This window comes from Setaria viridis, chromosome 5 (genome assembly GCF_005286985.2).
Source record: "Setaria viridis chromosome 5, Setaria_viridis_v4.0, whole genome shotgun sequence".
Lineage (NCBI taxonomy): Eukaryota > Viridiplantae > Streptophyta > Magnoliopsida > Poales > Poaceae > Setaria > Setaria viridis.
Genome location: NC_048267.2, coordinates 12,464,957 through 12,481,991, shown reverse-complemented (window position 1 = coordinate 12,481,991; position 17,035 = coordinate 12,464,957). Strand labels below are relative to the sequence as shown.

The 17,035-nt window shown below is 49.9% G+C and overlaps 2 protein-coding genes across 2 annotated transcripts; both read left to right on the top strand.

The window, feature by feature from the left end:
* The first annotated feature begins 6,612 nt into the window (after nucleotides 1-6,612).
* Nucleotides 6,613-8,736, top strand: LOC117855435 (peptide-N4-(N-acetyl-beta-glucosaminyl)asparagine amidase A). Its single transcript, XM_034737788.2, has one exon. The coding sequence runs from the start codon at nucleotides 6,862-6,864 to the stop codon at nucleotides 8,560-8,562; it is 1,701 nt and encodes a 566-aa protein (XP_034593679.1). The 5' UTR covers nucleotides 6,613-6,861; the 3' UTR covers nucleotides 8,563-8,736.
* Nucleotides 8,737-12,900: 4,164 nt separating this feature from the next.
* On the top strand, nucleotides 12,901-15,048 carry LOC117858239 (peptide-N4-(N-acetyl-beta-glucosaminyl)asparagine amidase A). The gene has a single exon (XM_034741273.2). It carries the CDS (start codon nucleotides 13,010-13,012, stop codon nucleotides 14,732-14,734), a length of 1,725 nt encoding a protein of 574 aa, XP_034597164.1. The 5' UTR covers nucleotides 12,901-13,009; the 3' UTR covers nucleotides 14,735-15,048.
* Nucleotides 15,049-17,035: the final 1,987 nt, after the last annotated feature.

The window sequence follows — 17,035 nt, the reverse complement described above, 5'->3', positions numbered from 1 at the left end:
CAAGCTCCTAGCTGGCTAGGCATTGCCCGTGGAGCATCCAAGGTTGTCGCTGCTTACATCACTTCTTCGACAACAAGGCCACAATCGTAGATGTCACAGAGCACGATGTTATTGACTACTTCCAGAACAGCCTCCACGACTGCTGGATGTTCCAGGACTTCGATAGAAGACGCCCCGCTGATGTCAAATCTCTTAATATCATGATACAGACGTTAGTAGATGAAGAACACAGAGAGATTGAAAGGTTCGAGTCCAATCGCAACAAGGGCCAGAACAATGGCCAACGCAATGACAAGAATGACAATGATCACCCCAACAATGACAACTAAAATAACTACTCGGGAGGTCACAACCACAAGTGCAAGCTAGACAATACTGTCGCGGCAATTTTGTAGTCGTCCAAGAAAGGTGGCGGCAAGAATCAAAATAGACCCTTGTTCAACGAGCTCATGAAGAAATAGTGCCCATGGCACCCATACAACAAGCACTCTGCGATAGATTGTTTCAGTCTACGAAGAGTCATGAAGGACCTGCCAGAGCCATCAGGCACCAAAGACAAGGGCAAGGCCAAGGAAGATGAAGACGATGGTGTTTATGATAATGGCAAGTTCTAAAACCCATCCAACACCGTCAATGTCATCTTCGGCGGAACCCCGGGTATTGCTACTAAGCGGTCCCAGAAGCTCACTCTTCAAGAGATAATGTCTATTGAATCTGTGATGCCAATGTTCCTCAAATGGTCCAAGAAGCCAATTACCTTCTTTAGGAAAGACTAATGGACTAGTTTCTCAGACCCAGGATGGTATCCCCTCGTCTTGGACCCGGTTGTCGTTGGCTCCAGACTTACTAAAGTACTCATCGACGGTGGTAGCAGTCTCAACGTCCTGTTCGCCAAGACGCTGGAGAAGATGGGTCTCGACGTCACCGATATGCTCACCCTAATGAACTCTCTGTTCTATGGGATCGTCCTGGGCAACGCGGCTGTACTCCTCAGACAGGTGGTTTTGCCAATTACTTTTGGGACCAAATAACACTACCGGACAGAGTACATCTGGTTCAAGGTGGTGGACTTTAAAACATCATACCACGCCATCCTTGGAAGACCAGCATTGGCCAAATTCATGGAAATCCTGAAGAGTATCTTGGCCCCCTAATTGGGTTTTGGTGAATTAATGATACAAGTTTAAGTGTCTAATGAACTTTCAAGTGCATGAGTAGGTTTAAAATGATTGGTGGACATGTAGCAGTTGTGGATGACCCTCAAAAAGGAAATGAATGAATATGAGGCATACCTTGAAGCCTAAATTTATTTTTGATTTAAATTTGTGTATAGGAATGCTGCACTATTAAGAGGAATGCGTAATCTTTGGTCTTTACGTTGAAAAAGGTGCTCAAGATAACCTAACCAACCTATGAGAGATACCTTTACACCTGCACTTCACATGGGGATACTTAGAAGGGTGCTGAAATGAGAGCTCCAGAGGATTTTGGAGAAAGTTTTGGAATATTCTAGAGCTTCTGCAGTTTTCAGAGAAAGTTTCAAAAGATTTCGGAGGTTTCGGAGAATGTTCCGGAAAACTTCGGAACTTAACCCCCAACGGCTAGTTTCTAGGTGAAGGGTTATAAATACCCTCTCACCCCTGCCTCAGTCTCTCTCTGGACCTAACTTCGTGCTGAGCTGTAGAAAAACATTCAAGTTTCCCTCTTTACTCCCCTTTGGCATTATTGGTGAGATTTGGTGGGGATTTAAGTAGGGATTCAAGAGAAGGGCAAGAGAGAGTGCTGGTGAGCTGATTTCCCATCTCTTGAGCACCTTGTTCTTCGTCAAGCCGGTGATTTCGTGTTTGTTATTCTTGGAGCTTCAAGATCCTAGCTGGCTAGGCATTGCCCGTGGAGCATCCAAGGTTGTGGCTACATACAAGAAATTTGTATTAACCCGACGAATGAGTAAGTGACTCTAGCTTGATCTTTGTGGTCGCTAGAGTGAGGAAAGTGGTCTAGGTGTGAAAGGCCCATCGTTTGTGGGTTTCTCAACGAAGATGTAGGCTTCAAGTGTGGAGCTAAATTCCAGTAAACAAATCCTTGTGTCTCTAGTGCTTGATGTTCTTCATTTCGTTCATATTCTAGCATAGAGTTCATACCTAGGGTTTGTGATCAATCTACTTTTTGAGAGGGTTGCTAGTGTTTCTACCTTGTGATTCAGGCTTAGTATACCTTGTTACATAACCTATATTCATCGATTTACTTTTGGATAAGCTTTGCATAAGGTGTAGTTGATTTCTCCTCAAATCTCTGGAGAATCTGCAGATTTCTTCGGAGATTTCGAAAAAATCGAAATTTCCGAAAAAATCTCCGGAACTCAGTGACAAAGTTGGCTTAAGTTGTGGAAAATTTCAGGATCGACTATTCACTCCACCTCTAGTCGGTATCCTAGATCCTTTCACATCCCGCACCACATGTACTTAGTACTCAAGATGTCGGGACTCAAGGAAGTACTCTCCCTGTGTGGAGATTTGAAGAGATCGTATGACTGCGACACAGAAGCCGTGGAACTAGCAGTAACTACCCAAGTAGCAAACTTAATGATGTAAGTTTTCACCACATCCAAGAAGCTATCCCTGACAGAGCTCAAGGTTCCAGAAAAGAAGTCAGGGGTAACCAAGGTCAATCTGGCAAGTGAAGTAGACATCAAAGCTATTGACCTTGAGACTGGTGATAGCTCCAAGACAACCCTGATTGGCACAGGGCTGGATCCTAAGTAGGAAAGCGCGCTCGTCAGCTTCCCCCGGACCAACCGAGACATCTTCGTGTGGAAACCAGTGGACATGCCGGGGGTGCCCAGGGAGTTGATCGAGCACTCACTCAACGTGAATCGAAAAGCTACACCAAAAATGCAATGCCTACAACGATTCACCCAAGATAGAAGGGAAGCGATCAAGAAAGAGCTGGCCAAACTACTCGCAACGGGCCAAACTACCCGTCCTGGTGCGAAAGAAAAATAACAATGGGTGGAGGATGTGTGTCGACTATACAAACCTCAACAAGCACTGTCCAAAGGATCCCTTCAAGCTTCCTAGGACTGATCAAGTCATCGACTCCACAGCTGGATGCGCCCTCCTCTATTCCCTCGATTACTACTCGTTGTATCACCAGATAGCTCTCAAGGAGGAAGACCAGATCAAGACCGCGTTCATCACCCCATACAGAGCTTTCTACTACACGACAATGTCTTTCGGGTTGAAAAACACAGGCGCTACTTATCAACGGGCAATCTAGGAGTGCTCCAAGAAATAGCTCCACCTCAACGTAGAGGCGTACGTAGACGATGTGGTTATAAAGACCAAAAACCCCGACGATCTCATTGCGAATCTAGAAGAAACTTTTGCAAGTTTGCGAGAGTTCCGGTGGAAGCTCAACCCGACAAAGTGCGTCTTCGGCGTGCCTTCCGGGAAACTACTCAGGTTCATCATCAAGTCACCGAGGCATTGAAGCTAACCCTGAGAAGATCTCCACCATCACCGATATGCATGCCCCATCAGGTATCAAGGACGTCCAGAAGCTGACTGGATGCATGGCGGCCCTCAACAAATTTATCTCAAGTCTTGGAGAATGGGGCCTACCCTTCTTCAAACTATTCAAGCAGCAAGACGAGTTTCAGTGGACCGAGGACGCAGATCAAGCCCGACAACAATTGAAGGACTTCCTATCAATGCTACCGGTCCTCACGGCGCCAAATCCCAACAAAGACTTGTTGCTTTACATCGCCGCAACTACTCACGTTGTCAGCACGGCGATTGTGGTTGAAAGATCGGAACCGGGCCATATATTCAAAATACAGAGGCCTGTCTACTTTGTAAGCGAGGTGCTATCATATTCCAAAACTAGATATCCACCGGTCAAGAAGCTATTGTACGCGATACTTCTCACCTCGCGCAAGTTACAACATTACTTCCAGGAGCACAAGATCTCCATCGTCACATATTTCCCTCTCGGAGAAATTCTCCACAATCAAGATGCAGCATGAAGAATATCTAAATGGGCGGTAGAACCCGGAGCATTGTCCCTAGAATTCAAATTGAGGACTGCAATCAAGTCCTAGGTCCTAGTCGATTTCATGGCAGAGTGGTGGGAGAACCAACTACCAACGCCAGCAGAGCGTCCAGAGCACTAGGTCATGTATTTCGATAGATCACTCAAGCTCGAGTACGCTGATGCAAAAGTACTCTTGATATCTCCCAAAGGCGAAAAACTCAAGTACATCCTGCAAATCTTATGGGAAGTATCCAACAATAAAGCTGAATACGAGGCACTTCCGCACGGGCTCCGCTAGGCAATCTCGCTAGGAATAAAGCGATTGCTGGTCTACGGCAACTCACCGGTGATGATCAATCAAGTCAACGATGAGTGGGAGGGGCCTTTCATCGTTTCCAAGGTCACTGCACTTGGATCATATCGACTACACCACCCCTCTGGTCAGGATGTCGACAACTCGTGGAACATCGAACAACTCTGTCGATTCTATCCTTAAATTAGATCTACACAATCGAACATCGGCCCTAGTTGTAGGTTTACAATTCAAGAAACTAGTAATATTTTTTACATAATTCGACTACTTATCTATGCCTTATCACGGTCGGCAGAAGCAAATTCGCAGTACTCATAATGAGCTATTCAGCTTCCTAGGTAAAATCGCCCAATTGTAGCTTGTAATAACAAGTATACAAAACTCCAACGAGTTGTACAGCTCCCCGGGGAAAATCACCCAAATACGACTTGTAATAGCAAGTCTGCAAAATTCTAATGAGTTATTCAACTCACTGGACAAAATCATCCAATTGTAGCTTGCAAAGAAAGTTTATAGTAAACTTCATGAGTTAGTTAACTCATGGGACAAATCTATCCAGTCGCGGCTTGAGAATCATCAAAGAAGCCTTGTGCGCGGACACTTACATCTACCATACGAGCAAATATCAGGGAAGATTGTAAGATGCAGTAAAACTACAAGTCAAAAGCAGCAAAGATTGTAACAAGATTTAGAAATATTTACATTACAAAGCATTCATATCATGTTTTCAATATAGAACTAATGTTTGCTTTCATACAGTACTCAGAACTAGTCGTGAAGTACTCGAAACTGTTGCATTTGACTAAAAAGTATTCGGGAGCTTGTCGTACATACATCTATGGATCCACCAGAAGATTTTGGATAGTTCTAAATATGGGACTCGACACCAAGACGCATCTAATATGAAGACTATGGCGTAAGACGGCGTAGTCTATATGGAAAGATAGGAATTAGTCGAGGATTAGGAAAGTACTTGTTGTAATAAGAGTAGAACTCCTCTAGTCGTATCCGACTAATATTCCTGTAACCAACCGACCTGTAACCCTACCCCCGGCAATATAAGGCGAGGCAGGTATCCCCTCCAAAGCAATTCAATCCAACCAACACAAAGGACGTAAGGTATTACGCAATCTAGCGGACCGAACCTATCTGAATCGTGTGTATGTGTTTACCTTCGAGTTCCTGATCTCGATGAGCCCCACTAACCAAAACATTACCTCGGGCACCCCTTGACAGTAAGCGTCGAGTATCAAGGCTGCACGGCGGAAGCGGTCGACGATGTCGGCGATGAGCCCGTTGGGTAGCAGATCCATGGTTCTTGGCTGGCTTGGTGATGAAGCTCCGCCATGGCGCGATCGATCGAGATTGCTTCGTGAATAATAAAGTGACTATTACATTCTTGGAAAAGCCTAGTGCATATATGTATATATGGTATAATGGAAAGAGGAAACGAATCAACTATACATATATGGAAAGAGAAAGCAAATCAGACGTAGGCCTTTGCGCCTGAAGCAGCACCACCAACTCCAACACCAAAAGTCTGCCGTGTGTTAAGAACTTATTCTTCGACCTCGCTACGTATGAGACCCACAATGAGCCTACTACAGGCTAAACAAAACTCTTCATAAGACGAATTCTCCACGATAAAATTGGACAAGCAAAAGAGGACAATGGCAATAGCCCATGATGATCTATATCTCACTTTCAGAAATAGTGCTGGCAAATGGTACATTGTTCAAGGTTTAAAAGGTTTAAAAGGAACTACAACAATCTCTTTGGCCCTTATGACTAGTTTCTATAAATGTTGTGTAGTAGGCTGTTTTTAATTTTCTTATCACATAGTGCTTTACAAGGCATGTTCTTAAAAAGACTTTTAAAGCACAACTTATACAAACATTCTAGAAAACTTATGAAAACACGACATATACTACAAGTTTTTGGACTACTTATTCGAGTAATTTTTGTGGTAAAGTCAGGCCATGCCCATGAGCTGACGAGTATGATCGAGGAGAGAACAAAAAGAAACTTAACAGAGTTGGATAATTTCGGTGGCTCTCCGTGGGCGGTGGGGGGCAGCGCACATCGATTATGTGCTCCGTGCTAATGCATTCACGCCAAACTGGACTTCCGGTCAATGCAATTTGCAGATCGAAATGGAGCAAGCTGTTCTTGGTTGACCCGCTGATCCTTATCTGCCCTAGTATCCTGTAATGCAAGCCGATCTGACCTGCATGCATGCATGTGCCGGCCGGAATGGTGGAATCAGAGACCAGAGTCAGCGACCATCTCGTCCTTGGCAGTTGGCATAGTAGCACGCTCGTCCTGTACCCAAGAAGCATGAAACATTTCTGATGAGATCCAAAGAGTGAGAAACACCACACTGTTCCTTTCAATGGCCTTATCCTCGAGGTTTGACCTGGTTGTCCTTGCAGTCCTCCTCCTAGTTTTAAGCCGCCCTGGCGCGCGTACGTAGCAACGCAGCAGACTGCCTCCGCTCTAATCTGAAGTTCTGAACCATGGCCGTGCCATGCGTTCGCCTCGCCGTCCTCCTCTGTTTGATGATCCCAGCCACCGTCGCCTCACCTCGGAGCCTACGAAAATCCCCGGCCAACGCGTCGCGGCCGACAGCCTTCTTCGAGGTGGACCGCCCGCTCCGCCCGCCACGCGGCAGCTCCGGCCGGTGCTCCACGCTCCTGCTCTCCGCCTCCTTCGGCTCCACCTTCGCCAAGCCCCCCGCCACCGCCGCGTACTCCCCGCCGCGCTGCCTCGTCAAGGCGGGCGGCCGCGCCTCGGCGATCTCCCTCGCGGTGCTCGAGTGGCGCGCCGCCTGCCAGGGAGCCCAGCTCGACAGGATCTTCGGCGTCTGGCTCGGCGGCGCGGAGCTCCTCCGCGGCAGCACCGGCGCGCCGCCGCCCAACGGCATCGTCTGGTCTGTCTCCAAGGACGTCACCAAGTACGCGTCCCTCATCGCCGCCGCCGGCAAGTCCACCCTCGCCGTGTACCTCGGCAACCTCGTCAACACCACGCTCACCGGCGTGTACCATGCCAACGTCACGCTCCACCTCTACCTCCGCCGCACGCCGACGACGAAACCGCCGCCCGCCATGGCTCCCGCCGACCTCATCGTCCCGATGTCGCGAGCCCTCCCTCTGAACGGCGGGCTGTGGTTCCCGATCCAGAGCGCCGCCGACGTCGCGTCCAAGAGCGTCGCGCTGCCGTCCAACACCTACCGCGCGGTCCTCGAACTCTACGTCTCGTTCCACGAAGACGACGAGTTATGGTACAAGAACCAGCCCGGGTACCAGAATGGCCCGTTCCGCGAGGTCACCGCTCGTGTCGACGGTGTCATCGCCGGCTCCGTGTGCCCGTTCCCCGTCATCTACCCCGGCGGCATCTACCCCCTCCTATGGCGGCCAATCACCCCCATTGGCTCCTTCAACCTCCCGACATACGACATCGAGCTGACGCCTTTTCTGGGCAAGCTGCTGGACGGCAAGGCGCACGAGTTCGCGTTCGCGGTGACCAACGCCGTGGACGTGTGGTACGTCGACGCCAACCTCCACCTCTGGCTGGACCCCGGCGGCACGGCGACGACGGCGGGCCTCGTGAGCTACGTCGCGCCGCCGGCGAACACGACGTCGTCGAAGTCCACCAACCCCGTCGACACCCACTACCACGCGACGGCGAACCGGCTCGTCTCCGCCACCGGGTGGGTGAAGTCATCGTACGGGAACATAACGACCAACGCCACGCGGACGTTCGCCCTCGAGTACCTCCTCACCTTCGAGACGCTGGACCTGACCATCGTTGCGGACACCGGCGTCGTCGCCACGGACGGCGCCGGCGGCGTCCTGTACTCGGCGCAGACGCACGGGAACTTCCCGCTTGGCTGGGTCTATCAACAGAATAGTCTAACCATCACGCACGGGTTGGAGGAGACGACGGTGGCCGCCGGCCGGTGGTCGTCGGCGCCGCCGTACCGGTCGCTGCGCACCACGCAGAGCAGCCTCGTGGAGGACGAGGAGGGAGGCGGCAAGTCGTGGGGCGTCCGGCAGACGTACAGGTACAACGCCACCGACGGGTGCTACTTCAGGAACGTGACCAGCAGCAACTACAGCGTCGTGTCGGACCACTCCAATGAGGTCTGCGTGAAGGGGGCGGCATCCGCCGGAGTAGGCGCTGTCACGGCCGCGCTACCGGCGGTGAATCTTCCATAGTTACTTTTAACTTTTTCCCGTACGGACATTTGGCAACTTGAAGAGATTCCGGGTTTGAAATGTGAACCTTTGTGAAGAACGGATTGTTGCTTTAAGATGTGTGCCGTGACGTGTCAGGATCCCAACAGAGTTAGTACCCGATGAGAAATAAATCCAGTCTCATAAGATTTTTCATCCGAAATGCAGGGCAATGAGTCGGTTCATGCGATTCACTACTTTTACAGGGAACAGTGGAATTTTGCATCCACATGAACACACAAGTCAGAAGTTGAAAACGTCGTACATACACCTAAAGTATCATGCACATAAAAGTGTCGGCGTTTATGCTGGCAGCCCATCAAAGAAAATAAGATAGTAAATTGCTCGTCGGAGAGATCGTTGAACTTGAGCCTATTATGTAATATTGATCATCCATATCGCATCTATAGGTGTATTGTTTTTAATAATGAGATAATAATATGTTAACCCCTACATTTAAATATGTTATTTAGAAGATGAAAATAATTCTAGCCTCTGCACCACATATAATCAACATTTAGAGATGTACGATGTAATATCATGTTTTTAGAACTTTCTTTATTTATTACTATGTAATAACATGCTCAACATATACCGGAGCCACACCGCCGAATGCATTGTAGAAGAGTAGTATTTTTGCTCTCTTCGTATGTGCCTCAAGGGTCTTAATGTTCACGTGATGATATTCGGTTTATCATGGTTTGTGATAAATTACGACCCATCTTCAACAATACCTTACCCATGAAAGATGTTTTATTGCTCATTTTGGAGTCAAGACTTTGCATCCAACAACAATCAGAGACATATCAAGTGTGAACGTGAGGGGACTCAAGCCCTCCTACCCACTCCAGTTCGTTGGAGAGAAGAGAAATGGAGAAGATTAAGGAGATAGAAGGGTTGAAAAAGAAAGAGTTGGAATTGAATTACATGTCCTCGAATCTTTTTTTTTTTGAAACATGTCCTCGAATCTTGATATAAAGTTATGCATTGTTTTAGATAGCAATAGGCATGCACTTGGACTGTATCGAGCTAGTGCATGCGCTAAATTGCAAAATGTAATGTGGGACCTTTTTTTCATCATTTTGCGCAACACATTTTAACCGACGACCCATAATTGTAGTTTTCAGGTTTTTATCTACCATGCATTTTTATGGTGTAAATTCTCCACTACTAATGTATCCCGCTTCCATATGATTCTATCCCTTACTATGCAGCTATGTTTGGAAGGGCAATGTTCCACCAAGGTGAATGTATTCATGTGGAAATTATGCAGGGATGTTATTCCGACAAGAAGAATGGAACTAACCGCTGAGACACTTTTCCATGCGACGGTTGAATGTCTGCGAGCATGAAACCTGAGGCAGGCCATGCGTATGTTCTTGTCACCACTGGAGTAGCAGCTATTCAAGTACCATGGTCCATATTGGTTGCTCCTTTTGTTGGACTAGTGTTCATCAGAGCAAAGAGACCTGACCAAGCTGATTCTTTAGATGGTGTGTACTCTTCACAACAACATCACACACCAATCAGGATCAACACAACTTGAAGACTCAATACACTTCCCGTTAAACATTCGTGAGTCAATTGAGAAGAGCCGACTACACGAAATGGCAGGCAGCACGAAAGGAATGAACTCTATAGAGGTTCCAACAGTAGAGAAAGAGGAGAGAAGGCGGGCCATTGAAGCAACTCCAGAGTGAATGGGTCCCTCCACTGAGGGTTGGACTAAGGTAAATGTTGATGGTTCGTTCATCTACCAAACAGGTGATGCTGGAGGGGTAGTGATTGCAATGAACTCTGGAGGGGAAGTCCTTTTCTCAGCTTGAGGGTCTTATTCCGGTGTGCTAGCGCGTAGGAAGCGGAGGCAAGTGTGTGGGTATAAGGAATCCGGCCAGCAACACAATGGACCCAGAGCCCAGTAATCATTGAGACAGATTGCGTCAAAATGGTGGAAGTCGTGAAAAATAAGGAGGATAAAGTCTCATCGTTGTAGAAGCTAGTGAGCTTGCCCAACTGCTAAATAATTGGACGGCCATGTCAAAAAAGAGTGTACTACAATAGCACATGAATTAACTCATTTAGCTACGTGTAATAATCATACTACAGTTTGACTAGGTTGGGTATCCGCTTATATTATGAATCTCTTTAAAAAATAATTGTAATTCTAGGATCACCTATTTAATAAAGCTCTCATTTACTTAAAAAATGTATCCTGCTTCGACCCCTGCCAACAAACGAGAGAAGAGATAGAAGCAAAGTCGCACACCTCACGCCCCTCATCCAGTCATCCGGGTATATCCAGAGTCCATCGATCGTCCAAGCCCAAATAACCTGAGAAGCGATGAACGTGGCCCCACCTGTCATGCAGCCAAAACACTGAGTGGATGTGGATCCAAAGACCCACCATCCGTTTCCGTTAGGAGAAACGTCGCGGTCGAGCGTGGCCTTTTGGGTCCACACCCCAGGCCGCGCGAGCCGCCAAAAAAGCGCGCCCCCCCGCGGCGTCCGGATCACCCGGTCCCCGACTCCCCGTTCGCGACGAGCCGGCACTCGGGCCAACGCGCCAGTGGGGCCGGGGACACGCTGGCGCGGTGGCGCCCGTGTCGCCTCTGCCGCGAACGCACGCACCCGGATGGGGGGCGTTAAAAACTTTCTGATCCGGACGTGACGGCGCGTCGCTCGTGGAGTTGCGGTTGGTGCGCGGCCGCCGTCGGGGCCGGGCCGCGGCCACGACTTGGGGAGCATGGCGGACCAAGAGCTTGGCTCGGCATGGTTTGGACTCGTCGCGCCGCTTACGTGCCTCCCCCCGGCCAGGGCCAGCTAACTAAACCGGGACCGATCAGAGGATTAACAGGAGCTGCAGGAGATCAGAAAACGAAGCCTGGATCCATTCCAGCCTAGCTTTTTGGACGTCGCACGAGTGACTGCCAGCTGATTCTGTCGGAGTAATGGCCTCTTCATGAAAGAGATTTGCGGTTCAGCGAGTGGGAAATGATCTGCAGCCATGCAAAAAAAAAAGGGGGTAGCAAAAGAAAGAGATTTGCGTGCGTGCGTGCGTGCTCGAGTGATGGTGGCACTTGCTGCACTAACCGCAGCGTGCGCTTGTGGATCCGATCCACCGAGGCTGCTCCACCCTTTGCACGCTGTCCAAAGGAAAGGATTATTGGCGATGGTAAATGGTAAGGCTGCTCAACAATTTTAACCTCCTCGTCCGTGTCATGTAAAACGCCCTCCTTCCACGTTGAGTGCGAGAGTTCGGGGACGAAGTGTCTGTTCATCCAGAGTTTCAGGCGTCTGCATCGTGGCTCCGGCTGCCACTGCACATTAGCTGCTGCAGGCTGAACGAACCTCTGGGAGGTAGGAGCAAGCTCATGCAGGTACACTACCAGCGACACATACAGGCCCCAGGCGACCCTTGTTAATTCGCACTGAGATTGCTTCTGAAATGTTAACAGGTACGTACGCTACTTGTATTCAAGTTGACGCTGATTTGTCGCTTGGTTTCCGCCCAGTTATCGGTGATGAGGAGCTGCCGACAGCTAGCATAGTGCCTACGTACGTCCTGTGGGCTAGTAGACCTCTTGTCCTCTGTCAGGGGATTTTGAAGGTCGAGACCGTTTGCTCAACGCGACAGAATGCAGATTATTTTGCTGACCACATGTTTTGTAACTTTACGTGCGTATCTGATCCTGGCTAATGAGTAATGATGTCCAGCGCAATATCGAGTCACCGCTCCGAGTGAGTGGAACCTGGGAGTGCACATGCAGCTGTTTTGGGGCCAGTATTAAATCCTTCGATTCGTTTGGTCAGGTTTTTAATTTGTGATGGGATCTAAAGTCTAACGGAATGTTTGGTCTCATGAACGGTAGTGCATTACTGCATACTAGACCAATTCGCTCAAACTCTTAATCTTGTACTATGTTTCTTTGTTTCTAACAATTTTGCTAAGAAATGGTATAAACCTTATGGTTTGTCAATTCAAACATGTCGTCAGAATTTATAAGGCTCGATCTTCTCTTCTCTGTATAAAACAGGCAACTTTTCTGCATGCGAAACCTAAAAGGCTGTGTTTCGTTGGGGGAACATGACTACATGAGCTTCCGGACGCTTTAAGCACAAGATAAAATCTTCTCAAGTTCTGAACATGGCCTTCTTCTTTTCTTTTCTCTTCTTTTTTGTGTACTGAATCATGGCCTATACTAGTAGACAATTCAAGCTCTCCCAAAAGCCGCATAATTCGTCTACCAACCAAGTACTTTGCGTTGCCATTATACGGCACTCACAACAACATACACTTTGTTCATGCCGCCTACACGATGGAAGTTAGATAACGATGTGTATTATTGTTTCCGATTTATAAATAATTCCCTCGCCGGGTTTAAATCCGCAGCGCCTCCCATTTCATGCAGCGCCACCGAAGCAGGTAGCCATGTCGGCGTCATCTGCCTCCTCCAGCTTGCTCCTCCTCTCCCTCTGCCTCGCTCTGCTCTCCCACTTCGCCGCGGCCTCGCCTCGGCCACGCGACCTCCGCTTCTCCGCCGAGGACATCGCCGCGGTGGAGGCGGCGCTGCCGCTGCGCCACAGGAGGTCGTCGGGGACCACCTTCTTCGAGGTCGACCGCCCGCTGCGCCCGCCTAAGGGGAGCTCGGGCCCCTGCTCCACGCTGCTACTCTCGCACTCCTTCGCCTTCACGCTCACCAAGCCACCCGTCACCGCGGCGTACTCGCCGCCGGAGTGCCTGCTCGAGGCCGGCGCGGTCTCGCTCGCGGTGCTCGAGTGGCGCGCCGAGTGCCGCGGGGTGCAGTACGACCGCATCTTCGGCGTGTGGCTCGGCGGCGCCGAGCTCCTGCGCGGCAGCACCGCGGAGCCGCGCCCGGGGGGAGTGGCGTGGTCGGTATCCAAGGACGTCACCAGGTACGCGCCGCTCCTCGCCGCCGGGAACGCCACGCTCGCCGTGTACCTCGGCAACCTCATCGACGACACCTACAACGGCGTCTACCACGCCAACCTCACGCTCCACCTCTACTTCCGCCGCGCCGCGCGGTCTTCGTCGCCGCAGCCGGCGGCGGCGGCCGACGCCATCGTCCCCGTCTCGAGGAGCCTGCCGCTCAACGACGGGCTCTGGTTCGTGGTCCAGAACTCCACCGACGTCCAGTCAGCGCGCCTCGCGGTGCCGCCCAACGCGTACCGCGCGGTGCTCGAGGTCTACGTCTCGTCCCACTACGCCGACGAGTTCTGGTACATGAACACGCCGGAGCAGAACGGGCCGTTCCGCGAGGTCACCGTCCTGCTCGACGGCGACGTCGTCGGCGCGGTGTGGCCGTTCCCCGTGATCTACACCGGCGGCATCAACCCCCTCATCTGGCGCCCCATCACCAGCATTGGGTCCTTCAACATGCCCACCTACGACATCGAGCTCACGCCCTTCCTGGGCAAGCTCCTCGACGGCGAGCACCACGAGCTTGGGTTCAAGGTGACCAACGCGCTCAACTCCTGGTACGTGGACGCCAACCTCCACCTCTGGCTCGATGGCAAGAGCTCCAAGACCACCGGTGGCCTCGTCGCCTACGACGCGCCGAAGCTGGCCGGCAGCATCGTCTCGCACTCCGCCGACGGCATCGACGGCGAGTACGAGGCGACGGCGAGCCGGAACATTACGGCGACGGGTTGGGTGAGCTCGTCACGCGGCAACGTGACCACAACATTCACGCAGCGGCTGAGCTTCGCGAACACGAACGTGGTGAGCAGCCACGGCAGCGCGCAGGCGATCAACCAGACGACGGACGCGCTCACCAGTGTCAGCGGCGGCGGGGCGCAGGCGCAGCAGCAGGTGCACCAGAGCTTCCCGCTCTACATCTTCCTGGGCGGCGACGGCAGCGGCACGTCGTCTCAGCGGCTGATGCGGCGCGTGGAGATCGGGTTCGAGGAGGCGCGGTCCGGCGCCGTGACGAGCACGCTGCGGAACCGGCAGGCGGCGGCGGCGGAGGTGACGCTCCGGGACGACGCCGTGGTGGGCGCGTCGTGGCGGATGCACCAGACGTACGCGTACGGCGCCAGCGACGGCGGCTGCTACCTCAGGAACGTGAGCAGCGTCGGTTACGACGTGCTTTTCGACCATCGCGACGCGTCCTGCGCCGGTGCGCGAGGGCGCTGACGCCCGTCGCCGACAGCGAGCGCCCTCCGCCTTGTCGGCGCCTCCGCCGCCCGGGCCGGTACGGTGGATAACGGCCGGGGAAGCGACAGGGTGTAAATGGAACACCGCAACGGTGGCCAAGTGTACTGGTCTGGCCCCACCTACTAGTCTTCAATTATGAAATATGACGGGTCATTTTCATGTGCTTAGCTTTCGTCAATAAGGAAAGGTGTGATTTGATGCAGCAAGTTGTAAGTAGTGCATGTAACCCCAGATGTAAAAGAAAATTGCTTGGCTTTGTAATTTATTGCATGTATGTATGGATTTTACTCGAATTCTATGGGTTTTAGGTTGTCACCTGCAGAATTCGCGTGAAATTCTAGCCATCCAAAAACATGCCCTAGTTGAAAAAGGTTTGTAGCTTTCAGGAAACGAAAGTTTAGCCCACAGAGTCTTGATGTCGTCCCAGACTATTGGTACGACAAGATGTCTAGATGTGATGCTGATGCGATGCTACATCAAACCATGAAAAGAAGGAATTCTTTTCGAATCCATTCAAGCCCCATCAAAGCATGAAGTCGAAAATTCAGAACATGTGAGCCAAGCGTATTTTTGCTAAGCTCATCATAGTAGGCACATCGTACTTTTATCCCTCAGACATGATACAAGATACCGTATTCTGGTTCCGCGGTCGTGTTATACGTTAGGTTCGCCGGGGACCGATGTCGTACGAGACCCGTACGCTCATCAATTCCGTGTCAGCAGATGGTCTGGACAAACTGACTGAATGGACAATTGGGCACATAACCGGGCTGGACGTGTACAAACTGAGAGGACCACTTCTTGAAATTTTGTTTTTCGCATGCTATTATAAATAAAATTGTATTAAAAAATAAAATAAAAAAGTTACCATGCGGCACCGATGCGGCCGGACGCAGCAAAATCGGGGCCGAAATGCTTGAACTGATTGATCCTGTCCAAAGCTGAATGATTAGCCGGCCCCCACTCCCACTCTGGCTAATAGCTCCCAGCTGCGGGAGCGCGGCATGGGCGGGGCAAGGGATGTCTCTGCCGCGTCCGATCGTACTGGATGCTGGTAGCACCAGATCATTTTAAATTACTATTCATTTTTTACATGTATATACACTTTTTTTTATGTATTTAGACATACAAAGATTATATATCTAGAAAAGTTAAAAGGTCAAAATGAATAGTAATTTGGAACGGATGAGGAAGTAGTATTCTGTTACATTGATAGCACCCATATAATTATCATGCACATCTTTTTTTTTCAGAAATTGTATGCCACACTTGCAGAAGAACAGGGGTGTTTGGATACCAGCTGCTAATTTTTAATCGTATCACAACGAATGTTCAGATACTAATTAGGAGGACTAAACATGAGCTAATTATAAAATTAATTGCAGAACTCCTAGGCTAATTCGCGAGATGAATCTATTAAGGCTAATTAATCCATCATTAGCAAATGGTTACTGTAGCACCACGTTGTCAAATCATGAACTAATTAGGTTTAATAGATTCATCTCGCGAATTAGACTTCATCTATGTAATTAGCTTTATAATTAATCTATGTTTAATACTTCTAATTAGTATAAAATATTCGATGTGATAGGTGCTCTTTAGCACGTGGAGCCAAACAGACCCTAAGCAAAACGACTGAGAGGGATGAGGGTAGGTCGGCCCACACGAAGGAACCTGTGGGCTGCTGGCCCTGCTTCATGTGGGCCCACTGGGAATGAACTTGATTGAGCAGAATTGGCCCATTAAGGCCCAACTTGCCTGGCGTGCTACTTCGGGCTCCTCTCCTCATGTGTTGTGGTTGGTTGTGGACTGTGGTCCAATCATTAGCTGGCTTTCATCGCCTTCAAACTCAAATGTTGGCTCATACACATGTCAGCACTTGCAGTACGGCACACAGTGAGTACTGCTAAAAACAGATTCATAAAATGGCACGGTCAGGGTGGCTGTGCGCTTGTGCCTCCGCTTGCTTCAGCTTGGCAGCAGTGGAGTAACAATAACGCGAGGAGTGCAGTGCACAGTCGACGACGGTGCAGTGCAATCTATGCGCCGTCGTAGCTGCCGTTGGTAGTAGGACCAAACTGATCATGCATCAAATCCTAATCATTCTTTTTCACATTATCGTATGGATTTTGGTAAAATGACTTTAATTTCTCATATATTACACTAGATGTGTGTTATGAAAATTAAGGCTGTGATGTATTCCTCTCATTCTGTCGTTGTCAAGATTAGCGGATCAAGACTTAGACTAGTAAATTTCTTTTATGCGCGTAAGGCTTCGGA